This window comes from Neolamprologus multifasciatus, chromosome 18 (genome assembly GCF_963576455.1).
Source record: "Neolamprologus multifasciatus chromosome 18, fNeoMul1.2, whole genome shotgun sequence".
NCBI lineage: Eukaryota > Metazoa > Chordata > Actinopteri > Cichliformes > Cichlidae > Neolamprologus > Neolamprologus multifasciatus.
In genome coordinates, this window is record NC_140456.1 from 3811084 (window position 1) to 3837365 (window position 26282).

General features: G+C 41.1%; 2 protein-coding genes across 2 annotated transcripts in view; one reads left to right on the plus strand and one right to left on the minus strand.

Annotated features, from left to right (window-relative positions):
* Window positions 1-492: 492 nt before the first annotated feature.
* nol7 (nucleolar protein 7) lies at window positions 493-7431 on the plus strand. The gene is made up of 8 exons (XM_085140962.1): window positions 493-717; window positions 1358-1418; window positions 2274-2329; window positions 2422-2447; window positions 2564-2654; window positions 3371-3492; window positions 3867-3944; window positions 5706-7431. The coding sequence occupies exons 1-8, from the start codon at window positions 533-535 to the stop codon at window positions 5777-5779; spliced, it is 693 nt and encodes a 230-aa protein (XP_084997088.1). The 5' UTR covers window positions 493-532; the 3' UTR covers window positions 5780-7431.
* Window positions 7432-10176: 2745 nt separating this feature from the next.
* ranbp9 (RAN binding protein 9) overlaps window positions 10177-26282 on the minus strand; it is a 28878-nt gene continuing 12772 nt past the window's right edge. The window contains exons 6-14 of the mRNA XM_085140698.1: window positions 22943-23127; window positions 19519-19631; window positions 18948-19056; window positions 18267-18421; window positions 16769-16922; window positions 12734-12855; window positions 12422-12573; window positions 11512-11623; window positions 10177-10883 (exon numbers count right to left, since the gene is read on the minus strand). Of these exons, the coding sequence (XP_084996824.1) occupies window positions 10753-10883; window positions 11512-11623; window positions 12422-12573; window positions 12734-12855; window positions 16769-16922; window positions 18267-18421; window positions 18948-19056; window positions 19519-19631; window positions 22943-23127 (1233 nt within the window). The 3' untranslated portion in view covers window positions 10177-10752. The remainder of the gene's footprint in view (window positions 10884-11511; window positions 11624-12421; window positions 12574-12733; window positions 12856-16768; window positions 16923-18266; window positions 18422-18947; window positions 19057-19518; window positions 19632-22942; window positions 23128-26282) is intronic.

The window sequence follows — 26282 nt, forward strand, 5'->3', positions numbered from 1 at the left end:
ACTTATTATCTGAAAATTTTAGTGACTGAAACTCCTGAATAAGCTGATTTCAAGATTCTTAAGTCGAAAATTTAAGTTAAAAAAACACAATTTTGAGAGACTGATCTTAAATTTAAAATAAATGAATAAAAATCTGTTGGAAAATGCTACCTACAACAAACTTTACAGTTACAAACATCTAAATTGTTAAAGTTAACTGTAATATAGATGATATTCTATCTCAAAAGTTTGACTTACTCAGAAGTAACTAACTAGACATTTCGAGATATTGAAATGCTGGCATAATTGTATGGATGTTGAAATATATTCTGCAAAAACAATTTAAACTTATTAAATAAATATTAAATTAATACAAATATAAAATGATAAAACTTTCTAGAATTAGATAATCCTATCATTTGCACATTTAGATCTATCTAAAACGGTTTGTTTGTTGGGCTGCAGTCATTGGTCGGTCGATCAGTCGGGTTCATTCTTATTGCGTCACGTTGTGTGCGGCGTGGCCTGATGACGTCTCACAACGCTGGGCAACATGGCGAAGAAACAACGTGGGAAAGCGAGCTCGTCGTCAAAGACGGCGGACATCGAAAAGCCCGCAGAGAGTTTCACCTTGTCGCTGGAGTCTAGCGACGATGAAGCTCCAGAGGAGGTGACCTTTGAAGACTCCAAAGCTGAGGCTCTGCGGAGCATGAAACAGGCGCTGGATACCGCTAGAAGGTAGCTAACCGCTAGCTAACCTGTGCAGGGACGGTTGGGCCAAACTCCATTCAAAAAAACTTTGCATTTAGACGTCTCTATTCCAGTGAACACTACAGATACATTACGTAATTTTTACCTAGGCGTATATCAAATCGGCAGCACGAAATTTAACAAAATTCATGTTCACAACGTGTGTATTTTTTTTAGCTGTTGTGTACTCTCAGACGCACAGCTCTGTGTCATCAAATTAGTCCGAATCTTTGGATTGTTTGACGAAGTTTAGTTGGGCTAATGTCTAAAAGAGAAACTTTTCAAGCGTCAAAAAATAAACCCGATATGGACTACACGCTCAGAGACCTTTTTATTTGGCACATCAGTAACAGTTTTGTCATAAATTATACGTCTAGTCACATTTAAGGGTGACCTCAGCAGGGCCACAAACGGATCAGTAAATTATCCTGATGCGTTTGTCAGCTTTTGCAGTATTTTCATACATGAGGGACCAGAATATTAGCAGTCCCCCTGAGAATGGCTTACGCTTGATCGCCACCAGCAAATATTCCCCATAAGTGTTATTACATTATCAGCAGAAGCTGTACAGTTGTGTGTTTGTGTCATTGTTATCCATAAACCTGATGAAATGCTCCTCTGTTTGCAGGGAAAAGCAGCTGCTAAAAGAGAAGAGGAGGAAGAGACAGGAGCTCTTCCAAGAACAGAAGGTCAGTGTGTGTCATCTTAAATGGTTTCAAATACTTTCAGAGGCCTGGACCCTGTCTAACCCTGAGTTTTACAAATGCATTTACCTTCTTACCAGGGTGCATAACCATGGTAACTTCTCATTAAGTCATAACCTGCTCCTGAGAAAACATATGGACAAGTTCAAAACTACTGCCTGCTGAACAATCGATCGCCTAGAAAATGGTGTCACCAATCAGAGCTCACTGCATCGACACTAATATGAGCTAAAGTGTTGAGCTAAAGTCTAAAGATGAAATTTACATCACCCTAACACAAGCGGACTAACAGATTCAGAAAGTGCAGAACCTGTTTAACTCCCATTACAGTCTGACTATTGATTTTAGTTTAAGTGAAGCCAGATCAGGAGAGCCTGAGTATGCTGAAGTTGCTTCATAGTTCAGGATCCAGGCTCAACCCAATCACACATCAGTGCTTTCATTTATTTTACTTCTATCTGAAAAGAGTTCAGGGGCCGTTCATTTCAGGAGGAGACACCGATGTGCTGTTTGAGGTGTATTAAAGCAACATTAAGGAAATGATGGGAAGGAGAGTTTTATTCATTATTGTTTTTAATCCCTCTGCCTGTGAGTGAGTCTTCTTCACTGCAGGGTGGTTAACTTTGCTTAGCTTTACAGTAAAGAGGCAGGAAGTAGCACGCCTGGTTTGAATGATTCTGGATGAGGAGGATGTCAATGTTTTGTTCCAGTCCCATTCTTGACATTTTTCACTTTAGCAGTTTAAACAGTTCTCTCTTTTTGCCTTTCAGTGTGACTTAATGCCATAGAAAAACTAAAAGATGTGTGAACCTGCAGTTTCACAGACTCTTTTCTCCACAGAAAAGAAAACTCTTATCGGCTGATGTGTTGGAGGAAATCGACTCAGCTTCCTCAAAGTAAGTTTACCCGTCTAATTCTTGGATTTAACACATCGTCTCCATCAACTCACTCAGTGCTCACACCATTTGTTTGTTTTTCTTTTCTCCAGGAAGCAGAAACAGTCTGAAGATGAAGGTAAAGAAGCTTTCTTGATAAATCTTTAACCATTTAGCTGATGCTGTGGGAGGACTGAGCACTGATTTGTAGAGCAGCAGAATGAACTTCACCTAAATCAACCTGTCCTCACCCAGGTGAACAGGAGGAAAAGCCAGAAAAAGAGCGGGGAGATGGAAAGAAGAAGAAGAAAAAGAAAAGGAGTGGGAAATTGGCAAATGCCCGGAAGTATGTCAATGTTTTTAAATCATTTTATTTCAGAGTTTAAGAGAGACACTTTACTTGGGTGGACTTGCCAGATTCTTTATTATTTAGTGTGGTCAGCAAACACCTTGTTGTTGTTACACATTACCAGGCACCAATAGAAACGAGAAAATTAAGTATTTGAAGACAGGAAGTGTCTCAAACTAATATTTTTCAGTCTAATTTGCTCCAGCCTGTCCTCACGAGTTTCTCCTCCAGCGATGGTTCATGATGGTGGAGTTCATTAGCAAGAGAGACCCACTGATTGTTTTGGGAACATCTCTGCAGATAAAATATTGGTAGACAAACATTGATTCAGCTCCTCACCCACCACGATTAGACAAAATCTGTTGTTACCAAGCACTTCACTGACTGCTGGACCCACTGATCAGAATCCACTCAGTAACATTTCAGAGAGGAAGTGAAGATGCTGAAATCAATCAATAAAATAATGGTACAGAAATGTGATATTTTCATTGTTCTCACCTCATTGGACACTTTAAATTTAGGATATTAGTTGGACTCTGTGTGCAGAGACTTGTTTTTAATTCTCAGCCTTTTGGATCCAATGAAAGTGCGTGCTGGTGCTACTGAAGAAGTGATCCTGATATATGTGAGACAATCATTATTCATATAAAGTGAAGCTGATCAAACACACATTCTTCTTTCCGTCCTTTTATTGTACTCGTGTTGTTCGTCAGTCTGAAGGGGAAGTACACAGTGACGACGGTGAAGGAGCGAACGCTGGCGTCCTTCCAACAGCAGGTGGCCGAGGAGTTCATCCGGTCCAGACTGTACGGACCAGGAACCTGCAGGACCACAAGTGAGCTGGTGGCATCACCATACTTCATTTTTTGTCAGGTTTTCTACTCATGACACGGGGAGATGCATTTCTGCAGATTTTATCACCTCGTTTGTTGTTCTTTGGTCTTAATACTGAGTGAACACAGCTTCTGTGTTGCTGATGTAAAATGAAGCAAACAGCTGCAAGCTACACTCTGTGGCAGTAGTCTGTAAAGACGATGATCTGTCTCAATTTGAGCTTTGCTACAATGACGTCCCGTCTCGCTGAGAGGCGCTCGCTCTCCCGGGCGTCCTGCTGCAGAGACGGCGACGACATTCACAGCTTTCAGTCTTCAGACTTTCAGACCGGCGTCCTGTTCAGTGTTTTTAATCTTGATGTCCTTCTGCTTTCAGATAATGAGATGCTGTCCCTCCAGAACAAGAAGGGGTGGAATAAAAGTGCGGCAGTGCAGTTTGTCAAGAAAGACTGGGGTACGTTCAGAAGCCTGAGATTGATGACCAGAGGAAGGTTACTTCAGCTTTTACAGAAGCTTAAAAACAGAAGACTTTATTTTTTCTTAACTGATTACTGCACAGTTTGTTATAAAAGAGATGGTGGAGCCTGAATACAAACCCCAGAAAATTCTGAAGCGCTAAAGATGGTGGAAATATGAGCCAGGCATGTTGATGCTGGACATGTACAGGTGAGGTTTACGGTGGCCTCAGCTGTGTGGTGGAGGCGGGCAGGTTTACTTATCGTAGTAAAGGATGTTTTTTTTGCTTTCTACGATGAAACTACATGTAGATAGAAGTATAATTTCTAGAGAATAAATGACCAGGGAATTAGGGGTTGCAGAGATGGCCGCAAAGTGGTAATACTTTCTTAATTTAGATCTTTGGTCACCCCAATTACAGCAAAGTACACAGCGATAGGGGCGACCGTGGCTCAGGGGGGTTGGGAAGCGTATCTGTAACCGGAAGGTCACTGGTTCGATCCCCGGGCTCTCTGTCCTGGTCGTTGTGTCCTTGGGCAAGACACTTCACCTACCGCCTACTGGTGTTGGCCAGAGGGGCCGATGGCACGATATGGTAGCCTCGCTTCTGTCAGTCTGTGGCTGTGGCTACAACCGTAGCTTGCCTCCACCAGTGTGTGAATGTGAGAGTGAATGAATAGTGGCATTGTAAAGTGCTTTGGGTGCCTTGAAAAGCGCTATATAAATCCAATCCATTATTATTATTATTTTTTCAGCTTTATCTGTAAAATGTAGAAAAATGGGGTCAAAGGCATGAAAAGTTTGAGGTCACAGTTACAGATGGGTTCATCGAGGAGTTACGGTAAAACCTGTTTGTTATAGAAGTCTTTGTGTGAGACGAGTAAAGATACGGTCGAGTCTCTGCAGGCTGTGCACACCTGGATTTTGGCTCTGGCAAGATGATTAAAGCAAAGCACAGTTTGAAGCCTCAGCACTTTACAGGAGCGCAACACCGGGTCGGACTTATTTTAGGCTTTGAGTGTAGACTGCAAAAAATGTTAGTTTCACCCATTTATAGATAAATTTACATCACTGTGCAAACTGAAGGATTCTGACTACACCAATGAGCCTCAAGGACACGTTTATAGGGATAAACCAGCTTCACAAAGTGCTTCTATCGAGAATCATCAACTAAAGAAGTAACGCTCACGTCTTAAACTGCCGACCTGTATTTAACATTATGTTCTGAACACTGATGTGCCTGAATGTATCATCAGACAGGAGCTAGCATGGAGGGTTAAATACAAGTCACATTGTTTGACTGTCATTGGTTTGATCTCTTTAAATCTTTTACAGAATTTTGCGGTTATTGCCTCACAGGTCAGATTTATGCCACGATATTTATTAATGTTGTTGTCGTCACCACTCACCAGGTTTTCTGCCCCTGAGGCTTTTCAGGAGAGATTTTATCGCCATGTTTTTTGTTCTTTGGTCTTAATACTTTGTGTTATTGATTTAAAATAAACAGCTGCAAGCTACACTCTGTGGCAGTAGTCTGTAAAGACGATGATCTGTCTCAATTTGAGCTTTGCTACAATGACGTCCCGTCTCACTGAGAGGTGCTCGCTCTCCCGGGCGTCCTGCTGCAGAGACGGCGACGACACTCCCAATTTTCAGTCTTCAGACTGGCATATTTACTCTCAATGTCCTTTCTAAAGGGTGTTTGAGTTGACATAAGTCACATTTTTAAAAAAAACCTGTTATTGGTCTGATCTTTCAGCCTCTAAGGAGAAAGCCAAAGCAGAGAAGCTGAAGAAGAGGTGGCTCCACAAACAGCAGATTCCCTCCTCTTGATGGGACGTGAGGAAGCAGCCTGTGAGCACACTTCTCCCCATGGCTGTTTAAAAGGACTCAAAACAGTCAGCATCACTGAGGAGGGGGTGGCAGCACTGTTGAAGCTTCAGGATGGGACAGTATACAGACTCTGAACTTGTCACAGAGACTCAAAAGACTGAGATCCTACCGAACTAAAGTCCTTCAACAGCTTCTTCATCACGGCTTTACCAAGAAGCAAAGGCTTTATTACTGGGTCTCAAAGTTTGTAAAACTTTAATGTGAACTTCTTGTTTCGTGGTTTTCTGCAGTCACTTGTGTTAAAGGTGTTTTCAAACCTGAAAGGCCAAAAATCAGATGTTTTGTTGTTTTTTCTGTAAAAATTCTGTATGAATAAATGCTGATTGTTTTCTATTTCATATTTTTGAGATAAAAACCCCGATGCTTTCATCAGGTGTTCGTTTGCATTCAAATAGAAAAATGCAAAAGATGACGTCAGCGTCTTTGGTAATTAAACTTAATTCAGACATAAGAGGAAAAAAGCACTCAAATAATCCTGAGTTGAAATATGAAATAATTTTTAGAAGACAAAAATAAAAGTAAGTTGAACTAAAGTGCCAATTTATGGACATTTTACTGTGAATATGCACATTTATGGTTAGTTTATCATGAAATATGTACATACACAGCTTTTGTTATATTTTTTACTATTTTCAGTCCAAAACACTGAATCCTTCTCAGATATGAAGGCTTGAAAAGTTGGGATCTGTCATTAAATCTCTCGTAGTATCACATCCTGTCGGCGCACTTTGCTCTCAGACTGCAGGCTGACTTGTGGTTTTTAAAGGTAGAATGAGATGAAGTATCTCGTTCCTGTAGAAGCAGCTCCCAGTTTGGGAGAGCAAAGCCTTATTTTAAGATTAGCCTTCAAAGTGTCAGGCAACCCTGCACCTTCCATGCTGCTGGGGGACTTTTCATAATGCACTGAGCAGTCTCCACTCACCTGTATTCACTCCCCATGAGTTTATATGCCTTTATTTTCTCTCTCTCTTCCATATTTGTTTTCGCTCTATGCCTTCAATTTCCCCCTCACCTCCCCTACCAGTGGGCTGGTAGATAGCTGGCCCTCCAAGTCTGATCAAAGGTGGTTCTTCCTTCCCGCAGTCGCCAGTTCTACTATTATGGTATAGGCTGGTCATTGGGCTTCGTTCACTGAATTTTGTTTCAGTTATTGTAAAAGTGCAAGAAACCCCAGAATTAAAGAAGAGTCTTTGAACATGTCATTTTGAATTAAACTGAACTCGATTTAAACTTCTTCTTCAGGTGTCATGCAGCATCCACACACGTGCTATCATCATTTGTCATTTTTAATATAAATCTTTTCACCCTCACACAAATTGCACATTTTTTTTTCTCCAAATGGACACACAGTCAGCAGTGGACAACTTACTGGTTGACATCTTCCTTATACACCGTGAACTGGCTAAAAGAAGGAGAAACAAAAAGAATAAAATAAGAGACATCTAACTTGATCTTACCACCACTTTACTATGGCATGCATAGGTTTCAGACCTTACTCAGAAAGAGACAACAGACACTTTGTCTAAGAAGTTTTCTAAACGATGCCGTGACTGCTTGCGATCCAAAGAAACAAACAAACAAAAAAAAGAAAACAGAAAGAAAAGAAACAAACCAAAGTACAGAAAGCTCGGTTCCACCGTGAGGAAAAATACCAACTCTGGATTCCTGGGTGGGTGTGAGGGCCAGGGGCTAGAGGAAAAGATGGATGTCGTGTCAAGCGAAAGCCTCGGCCTTCCTGTTTCTCTGCGAGTGGCGAGCATGAACACAGGCCTAAAAAACACAGCTGCGATACATTTTGGTTTAACGTGGAAGCCACAGTGCAGGTGACAATTCTGGATTTTTTTTCTTCTTAAAGTCTTTTTTCTTTTTACATCTTTACAGACTAAGAGGCCAAAAAAAAACAAAAAAAAAACAACACTATTCTGTTAATAAAACTGAAACCCGCAAGGTCACGAAAGCTCTCCTCTGAGGGGTGATGGGTAAAAATGAACACCTGTATGCATTTTCAGGAAGTTCAGAAATAAAAACTGGATAGATTTACTCCCTGGTAGCATTTTGCTGAGTAAAAAAAAAGAAGCTCTGGGGGCAATTTGGTGGCAATCATTAGGAAAACTAAAATAATTTAGATTTCTGCTATCCAAGATAAAAGTATTTACTGTTTCTGTGGTTTAAGCTGAACTAACAGCCTCTCCATTAATACAAAGGAAGGGGTGAGGTTTTGGCACCCACTGATGACGGTGCTGGTTTGATTAAAGACGGTTGGAGCCAAGTTAACACAGGATGAGGACTGGAGATGGTCATGAATAAGGTCATCTTCAGGTAAAGATACAGATTAATGCATATATATATAAATATATATAAGTTCTGAGGCTCTGCCATAAAAAAAACCAAAAACCATCACTGATTTAAATGTAGCTGATCCAAGGTCATTACGTTGTGCACCTGTGGATCATTTGCAGGGTTACCTGAAACACAGATTAGTTGGAAGTCCCGTTCTGACATTTCTGATACATGTAAGGTGTTGCAGGGCATCGAATCTGACTAATTTACTCTACGACCAGCTGCTGAATGATGCCACACAATTTCACTTCAATTATACAAATGTTGTGCCTCAGGCCTTACAGTCTCACTCCGAGGGATCAATTTACATTGTTCATCCATTAAAACGTTCAGTGTGATCACGATCACGCTGGTGACCCGTTGCGCGGCTTCGTGCGTGGACCCTGTGGACTCCTGCACTGAAAACTGCCGTCTGTTCTCACGAGCTGTAACCTGAGAGACTTGGCTCTCATTATCAGTGGTCTTCAGCATAAAAGTGGGGTCAGAATGATGGAACCGGACGTTTGGGATCTGGGATCAACAATGCAGAGCACAACAGAGTGATGTAACAGAAGCGGCAACGCTGAACGCAGTCGAAAGGTGCACGGGAAGAAGTCCCTGAAGTAGAGGTGAGCCACATTTAAATCGAAGGATTTACTTTTTTTTTTTTTTTTTTTTTTTTTTTTTTTTTTAAGGGCGGGGTCTTGACTTTATGACGTACTCAAGGAAAAAAACAAAAACACAGTTTTTTGTTTTGGTTTTTTCGGTCTTGTTTTTTTAGGAGACAGGAGATTTAAGTTTGACCTTAAATGGCTGAGCTACCTCAGAGGCCGATTTCACACCAGCTCAGTTTTTCTCATCTGATTTAAATGACCAAAAGTCGAATCAGCATTCAATAGAGGCACAGGGGCCAATCAGCTGCTTCTAAACCAAGAATGATGAACAAGAGGGTATTTTGGCTCCTGAGTTTGTTGGGGGTTAAAGATTAGCATAGAGAGATACAAAAATAAATATTAACAATGTTTGGGACAAATCTTGTGTGTGGCTGAGGGTTTACCAAGGGGGGGGGGGGGGGGGGGGGGGGGGTAACAGATAAAATGCAGTCAGAGGTCAAAGCAGGGCTTCTACACAATCATAGAAAATCCAGCAGAAGTGTCTGAAGACGCTCTCAGCTCGTCTGTAGTGACTTCACGGACAACATGTCAAATCTGCAGCCAAGTTCTTAGAACTAAAAACCTGTTTTTTTCCAGAATTTTCCAGACCTGGAATTTGTGTCAACTTTCACCTGTGTAGGAACCCTGGATTCAACCAAAGAGGAAAATATTACAAACTGGGAACAACCAGAACACGTCAGGGGTCACTGGTGTCAGTACAAAGCATTAAAGGACTGTTTTGTTTTTTTTCAGTGATTTCTATAACTAAATATGTCGCTCTATTGATATAATTTTATTTTGTTAAATTCATATTTAAACGTTAACATGTACACACGCTCGTCACTGGTAGAATCGGGACCTTTATTATAATAAGTTGGAGGAACTTGCTCTCGCTGGCGCTCAACAAATATACTGTGAATGCAAGTAACAATAATTAATATATTGATAATTAGAATAATAATAAGAATAATCATCGTCGTCTGCACCATGCCTTGTAAACCTGGAAAAACTAAACAAAACAAGAGCCAGGTAACCCCGCCTCCCTCCCCCCCCCACGTCTGCCCACTTCGCCGAAGAAAAACAAAAACTAAACGAAAGGTTAAAAATAGGGAACGCTGAGTCGAGACTGTAGATTCTCTCTGGCTTCTCTGAAGTCCCGAGTCCACGTACGTCACACATGTCTCCGCCGATGTCCTGAAGTCAGTGGAAGGTAGCAGGAGGGAGGCGGTGCGGGGAGGGTGAAGATTTACGGAGGGGGGGTAGGCCATAAGGTTCGCATTGGCCGGAGTTTGAGCAAGCCTCGGTGAGGTGGACTTTTCAATGCCAGCATCAGCATCAGCATCAGCTTGCCTCCGTGTTTATTTGTGTGTGTTTTCTGTGTGTGTTTGCCTGGTACGCCCCAGGTTTACAGGGACCACGTTAATGGTGGGTCAACCATGGCGGCCACTCGTCTGTTTTCTTATTGTTGCCCCCCCGCCACCCCTCCCCTCCCCATTTATGTTTGACCAGAGATATTTTTTAGCAGTCTGTCCACCCCCAGTTTGATTCCTCCCCCAGGAATGCGGGGACTGTGGCGCGTCCACACGAGTTCAGCCCCCCGCCCGATTATTTTTTAAAGTCAGCTACTGTCAGTTAGATGGAGGCAGACGCATGGGGAGCCAACCGAAGGTGGAGGTGTAATTTCATATTTATGATGGAAAAGGAGGTGGTGTCACTCTAAGGATCTGCCCAGAAATGTCTTCTGACCCTCAGCGGCGTTCAGCAAAAGCAGAACCAGAAGCGAGTGAGATGGTTGACGTTCTATGACGGCGTGCAGAGGAACGCCTCCTCGGCTAATAGGACTACACTGACTGAGGAGTCGGAAAGAAGGATTTCTGGACAGACCCTTGGAGAGTGTGTGTGTGTGTGTGTATGTGTGTGTGTGTCTGCGTGCGCACGGGGCTAGTGTAGGTAATCGTCCACAGAGGCGAAGGCGCAGGAGCCGCTGCCAGTTCGTGCCATCATGGCGAGGCATTGGGCGGCCTGACCCACGGCCTGGGCCAGCGGAGGCTGCTTGGGCAGGTTGTGAGTCTCTGGAAAGAAAAAGTAAAAAAAGAAAATTGTGACTGCAGGTAATATCAGGAATCGGTCGGTGCAGTGCTTGTTGGACAGTCATACAGCGTCTGGAAGTCATTTGAATTGAATGGCTTTATTTTCAGATTATTGAAGTGAAAAACTTCAGGATCTGCAGGAAAATTGTGTTTAAAGAATGTAAAGAATTTCTGAGCTTATATATCAACATATCAACATGCAAAGGACAATTTGATATATGGCTAAAAAAAACAAACAAAAAAAAAATCACTGGTGTTTTGGAAGTAAGTCACATTTTTGCAGCTCCCTCAGAATGAGAGTACCTGCTCAGTTCTGCCTTCAGCTGGATAGCAGGTGCACTGACACCTTTATCTTTAAGGTTAGTTCACCTGGACTTAAACACATGTCCTGGTAATATGCAGTCCCTAAGATATGCTGCCTGTCTGTCTTAAGATTTCTGCAGCAAACCACATGCAAAAGTTTTTAGCATTTATCACAATCTGAGTGTTTTTGCTTCTTTTTGAGATTTGGGTTACCCACAGTCCCCATCGATCTCTTTTATCCTCCTACATCCAAAAATGCTAACTGAAAACTGTAGACTGGATCATGCACTGCTCATGGCTGACCCACCTAATATTGCACTGTTGAGAGTGGAGCAGACCGGCTCTCTCTGAATGGCGTCCAGCTGGTATCCGACTGGGCTGTTCCACGGGTCCGAGTAGGCCAGCAGGCTGAATGCGTCCTGCAGCAGAAGACGGGAGAGCAGAAAGTGATCACACCACAGCCCATCGCCTCGTTTCACCTGCTTTGTTACAACATGCCGTAGCTGAACGTTCTTCGTGTTAGCATTTCAGCTCAAACACAATTTTCCCACAGTTTGACCCGTTCCTTTAAGAAAACTGAACTGACTGCACATTTTAAAACAAATATATTACATCATGACTGACTGCAGAGGTCACAAAATCTGTTTTTGAGCTATACTTTCTCCCGTTAAAAAAATAAAATAAAAAAATGTTATTACTGAACATTTGAGGTCATTAGTATAGACATCCTTTTGGAGAGATTGAAAATGAGCCCCGTTATCTCAGATTTTAAATGACAAAACCTTAATCCCATCTATGACACATTTGCTTCTTTTCTGGCAACTATTGTTGCCGTCACAATTTGTTTAACTGGAACGAGAAAAACAGACTGAATGCTCATATGCTAGGATCATCAATGTAGGTACCTGCCAAAGTCGAACACCTTCACCATCAATTTGCTCTAAACGAGACCACAATGTAGAAAATGAGCACCCCTTTACACTGCCTTTGATTTGAACCTGGCTCATGTTGGCATTTTACTGGGAGCTAGTACAAACAGATAACATCTGAAGCTTTTATAAATATACAGTACAAAGGCAGGCATATTTTTATGTGAAGAAAATGGCTTAAATGATTGAAGTCTACTGTAAATGCGTGAAATACAAACACACAACGTGAACAGACCCCACAAAAACAAACAATATAAACCAAGTAAGCAACAGAGATTCCTGTGTTACCTTGAGCATCTTTTTGTTAGCAGAGTTCTTGCCGCACTCACGGCGGAGGTGTTCACTCATGCTCTGGAGCTCCCTGCCAAAATGGATCATTCTCTCGATGGCCGCCTGGCTTCCGCCGCACAGCTGCCTCTTAGACTGTGCCGACTCCACCTCTGTAGAGTCCATTCAAAATGAAAAGAAAAGTGTTTTTAAGGCTGCGTGACACGCACAACGTGTGCATGACATCTTGAAGAAGAAAAAGGCTGCTAGAACTGTAACGCAACATCCAAAATCTCCGATCAAGTTTCTCATGTCTCCACACGCTCTGCTCACCCATGTCTGCGTCACAGTCGTCAGGCTCCGTGGTGTGTTTGGAGGTGCCGTTGAGAAAACCATTGGAAGACGATTCTGTCACTCCGTTGGTGAAGTGATCGACCTCCATATCCACATCATTACTGAGAGAAGACGCGAGAAACTGTCAGCAGCTTCTACAGGTGGATACTGTTTGGATTTGTAGAAGCTACTTTTGGCTGGAATCCAACCAGCAACCTTTTGCTTGCCAAGTGAATGCATTAACACACCACTGGAGGCACTAATATTATACTGCTCTGATTTAAAATCACTGCTAGCACAGCATCTATTTAAAATTGATTATTTATTGATAGTTTTATGGCTTCCTGAGTGATTTCTGTCTACGCAGGTTTTCAGCATTAATGCAACCATTACAGGACGGACACGATTTCCATCTTTAGTTCTAACAAGGCTCATAAACATCAGAACAACACAATTAATACTAACAGCTCTACATTAAACATCTATAGGATTCCCAATAGCTCATTTTTACTTTTTTAAAGTAACTCCTATCCCTAGGGACCAACGTCCTCATCACATAAAACGTCTAAGACCTAGACCTATCTAAGTTGTTGGGTTTATTCCAAAGTTCAAAAACTGTGGAAATGCTGTGCTTCTTAATTCAGATAAAACTGAGGTTATTGTACTCGGCGCTGAAAAGCTAAGAAATATGGTATCTAACCAGATTCTTCCTCTGGATGGCATTACCTTGGCCTCCAGTAACACTGTGAGGAACCTTGGAGTCATTTTTGACCAGGATATGTCCTTCAACGCACATATTAAACAAATATGTAAGACTGCGTTCTTCCATTTGCGCAACATCTCTAAAGTTAGAAATATCCTGTCTCAGAGTGACGCTGAAAAACTAGTTCATGCATTTATTACTTCCAGGCTGGACTACTGCAATTCATTATTATCAGGATGTCCAAAAAACTCACTGAAAAGCCTTCAGCTAATCCAAAATGCTGCAGCAAGAGTACTGACAGGGACTAGAAGGAGAGAGCATATTTCTCCTGTTTTGGCTTCCCTTCATTGGCTTCCTGTTAAATCCAGAATTGAATTCAAAATCCTGCTCCTCGCATACAAGGTCTTAAATAATCAGGCCCCATCTTATCTTAATGACCTTGTAGTACCATATCACCCTATTAGAGCACTTCGCTCCCGCTCTGCAGGCCTACTTGTTGTTCCTAGAGTATTTAAAAGTAGAATGGGAGGCAGAGCCTTCAGTTTTCAGGCCCCTCTTCTGTGGAACCAGCTTCCAGTTTGGATTCAGGAGACAGACACTATCTCTACTTTTAAGATTAGGCTTAAAACTTTCCTTTTTGCTAAAGCATATAGTTAGGGCTGGACCAGGTGACCCTGAATCCTCCCTTAGTTATGCTGCAATAGACGTAGGCTGCCGGGGGATTCCCATGATGCATTGAGTTTTTCCTTTCCAGTCACCTTTCTCACTCACTATGTGTTAACAGACCTCTCTGCATTGAATCATATCTGTTATTAACCTGTCTCTCTTCCACAGCATGTCTTTTATCCTGTCTTCCTTCTCTCACCCCAACAGCAGCAGATGGCCGCCCCTCCCTGAGCCTGGTTCTGCCGGAGGTTTCTTCCTGTTAAAAGGGAGTTTTTCCTTCCCACTGTCACCAAAGTGCTGCTCATAGGGGGTCATATGATTGTTGGGTTTTTCTCTGTATCTATGAAGCGCCTTGAGGTAGAGCTGGGCGATATATCGAGTTTTTAAAAAATATCGATATATTTTTATACGAGATATAAGATGTGACAATATCTTTTATATCGATATAGTCTATGTTACGTTATAATTATACTTGTGGAGCCGCAAGTTTGCCTCTCTTTCGTCCACTTTTGTCTTTAAGCAACATTACTCGGCTTCGCCCCTCCTTCACTGAACACAACTCCCCCTCCTCCCCCATCGCTTCACCTGCAGGAAGCGACAAGATGGACACGGCAAATCTCCGTTAACGAGTTACTGCGCATCGCCCCGTGCATGGGGCTGGACGCCGTCAACGTGTTAGCTAGCTAACCACGCTAACGAGCTAACCACGCTAATGCCATGCACGGCCTGAAATCCTTTCATTTTCTCAAAAGTTGACAGCGCGCCTTATGTATGAATTCTGGTTGTGCTTGATGACCGCGAACCGATTTTATGTGGTACACGGCGCTCAGCAATCTGTCAAAAAATGTTTTAGTACGACTTTGCTAAGCTACGGAGCTGCACCGCTTGAAGGATTGTCGGAGCAGTACGGCTACCGAGGAGCCTCGCGGAGTAATACGTACTGTGCTTCAACGTAATATTACCCTACTGTGTATAAGGACCATAAATGGCACCTGTTAAGAGACGTGGTTACGAAGAGGATTTCAAACTCAATGCTGTCAGTCATACAGTAGAAGTTGGGAACAGAGCAGCTGTGAAATCTGTCTTTGTTACTATGCTCTGCGTCTTTTAGTTTACATTTTGACTGCACAATTGTGAGCTTTTTGTTATGCACAAAAACAACATTGTTTTCTTTTATTTATGGAGCATTATTATTTAATAAATGCTCATAATTTATTTTTGAGTAAATTTTATGTACATCTATGCTCTATGTTAATAAAAGTGCATGTGTGACATCTGGGACACAGCTTTGACTAAGAACTCTCTTTTTGTTCTTACTTTATGGCTTAAAAAAATATATAGAGATATATATCTTATATCGCCGTCCAGGTAAAAAATATCGAGATATGAATTTTGGGTCATATCGCCCAGCTCTACCTTGAGGCGACTTTTGTTGTGATTTGGCGCTATATAAATAAAATTGCATTGAAAATTGAATTTCGTGCCACCATTAGCCTACACTGCCCTGTCCTCTGCATTAGATTAGTTTGACAAGGAGGTAACAAAAAACTCCTGTCTGTTGAGTGGAGCGTAGAAAATTAAAAATAACCAATAACCATAACCAAAAATAACAAATAGTAACCAGCATAAATAAAAATAACTGTCTGAAGTGTAAATACACATGTTTCTGATAGATTGTTGAATCTGGTAAATTATCCAATCACATCACAGAAAGTTCAAGGGAAGAAATTTCTCCTCGATGAAAGCTGGAAACCAAATTAGTAAGACATGTGACGTTCAGTCCCTGAGAGAAGTGATGCCATGAAGATTCATTAAAAAACATATTTGAGAAAAAAAAAAAAAACTACTAAACTCAATATATTCATTTTAATGTCTAGTTTGAACCATCTATGAACATTATCTGGGCAGATAATGTTTAACAACAATTGTTAAATAAATACTGGATAAATATTTTAGTACATCTAAATATTTTGAAGCCCTTGTAAAATTAGATTTTTATAGTTCTTGTCTTAAAGATTTTGTGAGCAAACCGGCGCGGGAGTGAATGTGAAAACTGTAGTTTGTTTGGTTTCACATGCCGTTTAGTTTCATATTACTAGGCGTCTGGGTAGCCTTAGTAAAAGGTTGTGGTTTGGATGCCATGACACGTGGCTCACAGGAACAACACCCACAGATGCTTTATGTGCACCTCTGAGACGCCGGCAGCTTTGACCTAACAGCGATACTTGAACCCCTGAGAACGAGGACAGACTCACTAATGACAATAACATTTGGAAATTAACAAATACATTATTATATTGCATACTGATGTAATGTGTCCCACTACAACACATAACCACTAATTAGGAAATATAATTTTAAGGCTTGTTACAGAAAGAAATATTTACTATTGTTTAATAATGAATTCATAATTGTTCAACTCTGAATAAGAAAATGGATAAATGATTGTTATAAAGTGATGCTGGCTTATTTTGATTAAAAGTCTAAATTTACTGTTAACTAGTTTAGATGAAAAGAATTTGGGGGCGATGGAGGAAAAGTTAAGGTCACATGATGAAATTTACATCTTTTAAAGTCAAATTGTAAAGGTATGCTGGTTAAAAAAAACTCAAAACCAAATAAACGCCTCCAGCTTTTACTGCTGTGTGAGTGCTTTGTTTCCACACCTGGTTATCGGCTGTTGGCTGCGACTCCCGTTGAGGCTGATGTCGGATGCTGGGAGGGTGGAGCCAGAGCCCGGGGGGCAGGGCTTATGACTGTGAGGGGAGGAGCTGTGGCTCTTATTAGACGTCACACCATTACAGCAGTTGCTGTCAAACCCTGCAAATAAGTTTGACGTATTTGAAATGATTTCAAATGTTCTTAAAGTGACAGACAAAACTCCAATTCCTAAACACAACAGAAGTAACGCATCCATTCTGATGTGCTCGCTCGCAGCTCATTTCCAACCACTACCCATAGTTTGCTTTTTACATGCATAACAAATGACAGTAACTCACTTTTGTGAAAATACATCACATACACAAAACTACAATAAATATATTTAAAACATACAGAAGAATGACAAAACAAAGCAACAAATACGATTTTATGTTGAATAATAATGAAACAAACAATGACTGAAAAATCCTAATGCTCTGATTTGAAATTTAGATGTACTGTGTGTGTGTGTGTGTGTGTGTGTGTGTGTGCATACATTTAAATCACTCATCACTCCTTCCTTATCTTATCTATGGATAAGTTGCTCTGGGGCTAAACTGTTTATAGCATTTATAGAATTGACACTCACATTAAACTACAGTCTACATCTTCTCCACAATAGCAAAAGTTCACATGATCTTGTATCACTCTCTCTAACAAGTCACAATATAAAGTGACAGGACAAAGCTGTAAAGAACAAAAACAGAAAGCCAATAGTCTAATTTTATATAGTATCCCCTCCTTATCTTGTCATTAAAGAGCTCCACAGCACTAACCAGCAGTGGTGTTAATAGTCATTTGTTCAGTTCTTTATTGTGTGCTTTGCACAAATGCTGCCGGCAAATGTGAGCAGAATGTGTTGAGTTGGAGCCAATAAATTATAAATATTTAACATTTATTACTGCAACTAAAAAAAGAAGAAAAGGGGAGAAAAAGGCTTCACTGGCAGTTTATTGGCTTCACCATTACAAAGAAGAGAAATGCATTCACAGCCTGTTACCTATCCCATTTTATTTCATTGAAAAATCAATGAGGTATTTATGCTGCTTCAGATGCTTAAAGGGCATAAGAAACAATCACACCACGGCAATGTGTAGTTAACGCTCCTGAAGAGACAAGTCAGTTGCCACACGTGCTAATGAGATACAGCTGAAAGTGATCAGCTGGTCTCCAGGTAGAACAACTCACGACTGGTTCAGGAGATCCTCTCTTTTCTATTAAATAGTAATATAAACACTGTTTTGTATTTTTGTCGCACCTTGCTTTTAGAGGAACATCTGTGTGGTGGGCTTTAGTTTGTGCTGCAGACACAGATTCAAACATGGGTGTAGAGATGGTGTCTGTAAGATGATGTATATTTGTGCTCAGGTCAGGGAAAGAAATATTCCCTTTTATTTGCCTCTGGCCTCTTTTCCCCCAAAGATAAGTGAAGTTTTCACACTGTGAATGATGTGAATAATGTACCTGTGAGGTAGGGCTGGGAGCTGCTGGCTTTGTGGCTGGGGCTGCTGAAGGGCCGGGGTGACCCGGGGTAACTGTCCTGAGACTTTGGGCTGCGACCTCCCAGACATCTCACCTCGCTGTCTGTCCCGTTCACCATCTCTATGAACTGTCTCACCCTGGGGAACGATGGAAAGAGGTGAGGAAAGATTAAAAGGGGGGAAAACAGAAGGGTTAGGAAGGATGGTATGAAAATAAAGAGGTGGAATAAGGTGAAGAAGCACACAGAGCAACAACAGATGGAAATAGAGGAAATAAAGAAAGGGATGTAAAGACAGGACAAAAAAAAAAAGTACTTAACTTGGTATTTAAGTTTAGAGCTACATATGTGAAAGAGAGTAGTCGTTCAGCTTAAAGAATTAAAAAAAGGGCAGGATGTTTGATTCCATCCAAGTTGTGCAGTGAGTGAAGCCATTTTCAAAGCAATGCAGGAAATCTTATCGTATCTTAAAGGATATCTTATCCCCTTTCCTTTAAATATAATTATTGAATAACTCACTGTCTATAGTGAGGCTGTGTGAGGGTGCGTGACAGATAAAAGGGTTTAGATTATGGCTTTGTTAACTTCTCCAATAATGTTATCCATCTAAATAAAACAAGTGTAAACATGTAAAACATACATTTTATATGCAACCATGTTCTTACTTGAGCATGAAGAGAAGGTCTGGGTTCCTCTCCAAGAGGTTGGGGTACAGCTGCTGGGTGGTCTCAATGGCTTCACCCATTCTACCCGACAACACCAGCTTCTGGATCTCTACAAACCAACAGTGAAATCACACATGAAGGTTTTGAATGCTACCGTTAACAACCTCCACCTCCGGTAAGAAGGGAGGGTCATCCCAACATCTTTTTTATGATGGGCTCCATTAGGTTTACTCTGCCTGTAGTCGCACTCAGATACATTGTTGCATCTTTGAAAAAAAGACAACAAAAAAGAAAAACCATTCTCCCTTATGGTTTCTGATGATCAGGCTCCTGTTCAAGTACAGTTTGTATGGGGGGAAATGTGTATATCATATACACTGATGTTTAAATTCAAGAACTGTATACTGTAGAGTATTAGAAATCAACATATGCTGGCTGACTGTGTCTCGCAGAGAGAAACCATACCAACCACTTTGGTTCCTTTATGATTTTTAAATCTACAAAAACTACGACAGTGTCAACTTTAAAAATGGGGAGTAAGAAATAGATATAGAAATATAGGAGCACTCACTCTGCCGGTTTTTGATGGAGGCCAGCTCCTCATGCACGGCCTGATCGGTGGATTTGGCGAAGGCTTCAGCTGTGGCGCAATAGCTGTGGTGCACCAGGTAAGAAGCCACCATCCTGATGAGACAACAAAAACCAAAATACACTGATCAGACAAAGCAGAAGCAGATTTTCTACAATAACACTGCTTTTATTGTTTTCATTATTTGTTAATGTTGCCTCAGCAGAAGTAACATTAATTGAACTTTTCTGTCAGGACAGAAAAAAAACTGGTTCAACTGAGTTGATTTTGAACAGGGATGTACCACAACAAGTGAGATAAAGCAGGTTTTATCTTTGGCCTGATTACACCCACATTTCTACAGCACCACTACACACAAATTTCTCTTGAACTGCTTGTATTTCAGAACTTGGACCACAGCAATAGCATAACAGAGTCTGCTGACAGTCTCAAGCTGAAACAGCTACTATATACAAAACTAAAGTTGAGTTTGTTTTGTTATTTTCACTGTCGAGACTGAACTTCAAATCTACGCTGGTCTCATTTGTGTAGCTTTCTCTGATCCGTTCTTTCTATCGCGTCACAATTTTGCTCACCAAGTTAATAACTCAGCCTAGGAAATAAAATGATCCTTTTGTGGTAAAGTCACAATCAGTCACAATCCCTCACTGCGCAGGAAAACTGTGGGCTGCGGGCACACCATTGTGGTAAGGGTGAGGGGAGGGTGTCAAGTTAGAACAGGAAGTCTGTCTGTACACCGTGCCTCGCAAATGAAAGTCAGTTCATGTTTCTTTTCACTTCCAAGTGTATTCAGCTGTTGGCCTTTCCGCTTTCTTCATCTGATCACGCTTTACTTCTCTAATGTCCACAAACCTGAAAGACTAACTTGAAACTACAAACACTTAAGTCTTATTAGCCAGAATGACCCTTTAAAGGAAACCCACTATGTTTTTCTTATTTTCCGTCAGATATAAATTTGTTACAATGATCAGTGCTCATTTTAAACATGGACAATATTTTAAATGAGGTCAGTGTGTGCCCAATAAATCCCTGTGAGGCATAAGCTCAGGATTCAGACTGCTCTCAATGCTTTGTTTCGGACAGTTCTTTTTAAAATTATTAATTCTTAGCTCTGTCAAAAAAAAAAAGAAAGGGGGGGGGGGGGACATCCTTATGTGCTCATCTGAGGCACAGAAGCCATGCTCACCTACTGTTCAAATTCTGTTTATCCAGGGCAGATAATAGAAAGTTTCCAGGTGCTACCGCAAGGACCAGGATAATATACATAAGGATTATTTTGAAATGTAAAATAAAGCTAAGCAGAGTTCAAGAATAAAAATATGCAGATGAATATGAGCATGGTATGTTTTTTGAGTGTATGTGTCTGACTTTTCATTAATCAAATTAGAGGCACGGCTAAACCCAAACGCCCCATTACTACGTCGATGACGAGTTCCCTCAGTGCAGCAGAGCTAAACCAAACTTCATGCTTCAGGCCGTTATATGACGAGACAATGCCACTCTCACCGGCTGATCGTCATGCTACCATTGTTCCACAGAGACAATACACTGCACTGGTGTAAGATCAGAAACTTCTTGGTTCTATTCCTGCCTGTGAGGCGACATCTGGATAAAGGAAATAAGTCCCTTTATTCAATCCCACCCCCAACTCCAATCCCCATCAAATGGAGTTTAAATCCATTCAGGACAAGTAATCATAGCAACAGAGAGCTAATCCTGCCAGGCCACAGCTTGAAGGGAAACCAAGCCCTGCATCTTTCCCTTCTGAATCACAGCTCCAGCTCTTCGATGAGGAACAATCCATCCGGGCCTTGATGCTCTTCATGTTAGTAGTAGTCCTGTCACCTACAGCATCCTTCTAAGACTTTTTCATTTAGCCAATACAACATGAACACTGTTCAGTCTACAATAACTGATCAAAAGCTCTGGATCCAACATGAATGGAAATTTCTGGTCAGCTGTCTCCTGTTCACGTAAGCATGAATTAGTAAATGATTGTACTGCTAAAACAGTCAGATAACAAGCCTGAGTGTGTGTCTGTGTGACATGAACACTGTGTGAGACCTACTGCAGTCACCATAACTCTGTCAGTAGATAAGCAGTTAACTGCGACTATATAACTTGTAAAACACACACTTTCACACCCATTTGAATCAAGAGGAACTTTATACTAAAACAAGTAATTCATGCAGCCACACCGACATCGCTGAACAGGAAAACAGAAGTAAGAATTGTTTTATGTTACAACATTTATTTATTTATTAACTTCATCTGTGAAAAAACAGTGTAACAGTGTGTGTTTAAGTGCATCAAAATAGCCAGTACTTAGACCCTGCAAAGGCGTTAACTTAGGAGAAGCAGGCAGCTGGTTTTACGCAGAAGAATACCTTGAGGTCACAAAGTCAAGTACTCCCTTTTCCTCCGTCTGGTCAATGTGCCGCTGGTACTACTGAAACAACCAGCACTTTCAACCATTTATGGTCTAGTTAAAATCCAATCAGCTGTGAAATGTGGAGTAATGATGGTAATAACTCTCCGGATGGCTTTCCATGTCTGCTACAACTAGCTCTGCCACATTACATCGAGCAGTTAAGCAGAAGTGAGAGTTAAAGTGCCAAATCTGTACATAAATGACTTAACCGTGAAAGTCCTTTAATCCACACATTCATAAGCATGTATGGATTTTAATAAGCAAACCAGTAAGATTGTGTTAAACAAAATGGTCTTTATTTCAGTGGGCTATAAAATCATCCACCCACTTGTATCAGATATTAAATGTGTTGATTAAGACTTGCTATTCTGTATCCTGATAAAATTGTTAAATTTGCAGATAAAATTTGAGATTTGACAATCCTGTACAACAAAGAAACTGAACATTATAACACTGTTCCTCATGAGCCTTAAATAGGTCAGGTTAGTCCCCTTTTATGCGTGGAAGATGTCAGGAACATTCAGCATGGCTCACTCACACGTTAGGAGCTGAGTGGTGGTAACATCACATGGATAAAACTTTGGTATAGGAAACATATCCACAGATTAACTTTTCACTTCTCCTACTTGTACTTAAACTTCTGAAATCATAATAGGGACGTCTATTTGGAGACCATCTGGCTGAAAAAAATACAAAATAAAAAACAGCTTTTTAAAAATGGACATATCTAAATCTCTCATTTCCTGCAAAGTTTGTTTTCCACAATTTTGGCAGCTATTTTTTTTCCTGAGGGAAGCAGACTGAAGTCAATTTCTAGATTATTCTTAACCTAAGAAGTCATCCTCGTGGCACCTTATCACTGGGCAGACATCATAAGTGAACAAAGCATGCCAAGTCTAATATTCCATAGTTAAAAAAATAAATGTACTTAGCTTAAACTACATGCAAATAATTTGAGCCTTCTAACTCTCTTACTTCTGGATCATGGACTGCCACTCGCCCTCGCGCTCTCCGATGGGGAAGCGGTCGATCTGGGCCTGAATTTTTGTCCTCCATTCTCTCATGTAGTCTTCAATGTCAAACACGAATGGGTGCTGCCCGAAGTTTGCATCCACCACCTCCCCCGGAGTCTGAAGGCCCACGGTCGGGTACAAGTTAGGCTGCAGCAGGGAGCGATAAAGAGAGGTAAGAGTGATAGAGGAAACGGAGTCTGGAATGCAATCTGAACAATTAATCAAAACAGGAAGAAACAATGAAGGGTAAAAACAGGAAAACGGAAAATCTCAGGAAATAAGCTTTTGTCTGCAATTACGCCTTAAAATGTGATTCTAGTAGCTGACAAAGCTCATACGTGGTAGGATGCTGACAGTGTATCTTCTGAACAGAGAGCTCAGCCTGTTTTCACAGGCGTCGTTTAAAAAAAAAAAAGGGGGGGGGGGGGGGCCTTATCGCACTCACTGACCATAATATGACAATCAGCTGATTGCTGAACTGACTTCATCAGAATTGATGACACTTCCAAATACTTGACTTTTGATTAATTTTGCTTTATAGACAGAACTAAAAAAATGTTCTGTCAGTCAACAACCCAACAAAGATCTTTTTGATTATTGTGCATTTCACTTCATTTTATGATTTTTTATTTAATTTTAGTTTGTCCTCCAATACATTACTAGTACTTCATAGTCCTGTTGTATTGACTCTGTCCCACGTACTGCACTCAGCCTAGAGCAAATTCATTTCAACTGAAGACATAAATAATAAAGGAATACTGGTGGGTATTCTTTGTCTTACAATTTGAAGGATATTGAACTGTGAAGGGGAACAATTAATATGATTTAATTATAATATAACTGGGTTTTTCTGCCGATCATCTTTGACTGCTGTTCAATACTCATTTGATGCTATGGAGCATATCTTATGGCAACATCTACCAATATACTACCCAAACTAAACAGCAGTTCCTGTTGTTACCTGTAACCTCATTAAAAACTTCATTTGTTTTTCAGACCAAGGAAACAGCCACGTGCTAACAGTGCAGCTCCCTAACACGCAGTTTTGGAAAACTACTGATGTTAAACAAGGAGGACTCTACACTCAAACACACAATACATGAGTACTGGTGAATAAAAAGTAGAAAGTACAGGAGCACTGAAAGCAATGAAGCTCAATTATTACAGCCAAAGCCTTTCCAGAAACAAGTCTCACTCAGCTGGCATTTTAAAATGTCTCTGGGCACTTATTTTGAAGCAGCACCAGAGTTAAATTTCACTTATCACACAGCCAGAAAAACTGCAAGTACCGAATCTGTGATAAAAAGCCACTGAAAGGTTTGCCACTGAAAGATTCTACCAATCACCAGAGCTCTGGTTTAATCAGAGGCAGTGGTGACAAGGCACATTCACTGTGTTGCGTTTGGATCGCTGCAAGTGTCCTTAAATTAATACCAAAATACCAAAATGTAAAAACAAACTAAACAAAAAAAGACAAACAACAAAAACGTTACAAAACACTAAACATTTTAGAGTTAGATTTAGGCTAGGAGTTGGGAATAACACTGCTGATAACAGCCCACATAAGAACAGCAGCACAAAGCTGTGTGTGTCTCTCAGAGTTGTCTTTGTCATGGTTCAATAAGCAGAAAGGTCAGCTGCGTCGAGGTGACGCACTTCACTGCACAGCTCTGGAGGAACATGAATGTCTGGCTCGCATCCAAGTCTGTTTGGCTGCTCAATGGATTATTGTTTTAGCTAAGACTCTTATTTTTATTCTCCAATAACAGCCGGCACCCGTTTTCATTTGCTACCAACCAAGCAACAAGTGTCTCCCTAAACATCCCAACTTTGGTAACGTATGCATGAATCCCACTGGAATCAAGACCCAGTGGGTGTGGGAGTCGTTCACATAACGAAGAATAGGAGCTGACCGTGTCGCCTTGTTAAGAAACAAAGGAGTACTCAAAACTCTGGATCCATTTGAAAAAGTGGGCCATTATTCTCAAGTCTAGCTCCATACTCTTGGACGTTCTTGGTGCAGCTCCTTAGCTCGCCTTCCTGTCTGGTATAAAGGGCAAAACAAACAAAACAAAAGCAACAAAACATTTTAGCTCCTCCCCCTTTGGGGCAAACCATTTGTGGTTCGCTGCTGCTTACAAACAGAAGTTTTAAACAGCAGGAGGTTGGGGCTTCTGTGCTCACAGCTGTGTGCCTGAGATGGCAATATTACAGACATCTCCTCTGTCTGACACAATACACAGCAGATAGTAGAAGAAAACAAACAAACCCCCTTTAAAACAAAAAAGAAGCTTGAGCATTTGGCTCATACACTTATGTCCTATGTTAGAACTTTGGTCATGTTTAATATGTGAATTTGCCACTGTAATATGTTACAGACAGAAAGAACAGGTCCACTGTAAATAGTTTTTAAACTTTCAAGCTGCTTTCTACGGAGCCCCGCAGGGGACATGGCAGAAAAAAAAAATTAAGACGGACTTTTGCGAGAAAAAAGTTTTGCGAGATCTCGCAAAACAAACTCTCGAGTCATCTCGCAAACGTTTTAGCCGCATTCTTCGGACGCTGGCTCGAAGCCGACCGGGAGGTCGAGGCACGATGTGCCGGGAAAGCGGTGTTCCTCCCGGCTGTAGTAGGTCTCGACCTCCCATTAGTTCGAAGCTAACGGGAGGTCTCGACCTCCTGTTAGCTTCGAGCTAAAGCTTCGAGCTAAAACTGCGGCTAAAACTTTTGCGAGATCCCGAGTTTGTTTTGCGAGATCCCGAGTTTGTTTTGCGAGATCCCGAGTTTGTTTTGCGAGATCCCGAGTTTGTTTTGCGAGATCCCGAGTTTGTTTTGCGAGATCCCGAGTTTGTTTTGCGAGATCCCGAGTTTGTTTTGCGAGATCCCGAGTTTGTTTTGCGAGATCCCGAGTTTGTTTTGCGAGATCCCGAGTTTGTTTTGCGAGATCCCGAGTTTGTTTTGCGAGATCCCGAGTTTGTTTTGCGAGATCCCGCAATAGTCCGTCTTAAAAAAATTTTCACCCATGTCTCTTGCGGGGCTCCATAGCTTTCCCCACTAAATGAAAGTGGAAAAATGTGTCAACATGACTCTGATGGAAGATCTGGATCAAACAGCAAGTTTACAGCAGCTTAAAAGAAACTTTTTAAAAAAAAATACTTTCTTCAGACATTTATTAAGCAGCTACTTTGAAGCATTATCAAATTAACTGTCACCTGGAGTGACCTCTGTGAGGAGAACAAAACAAACAAAAAACAAACAAAACAAAAAAACAGCTTATAAAGTCTGCTGACTTTGTTTTAAAA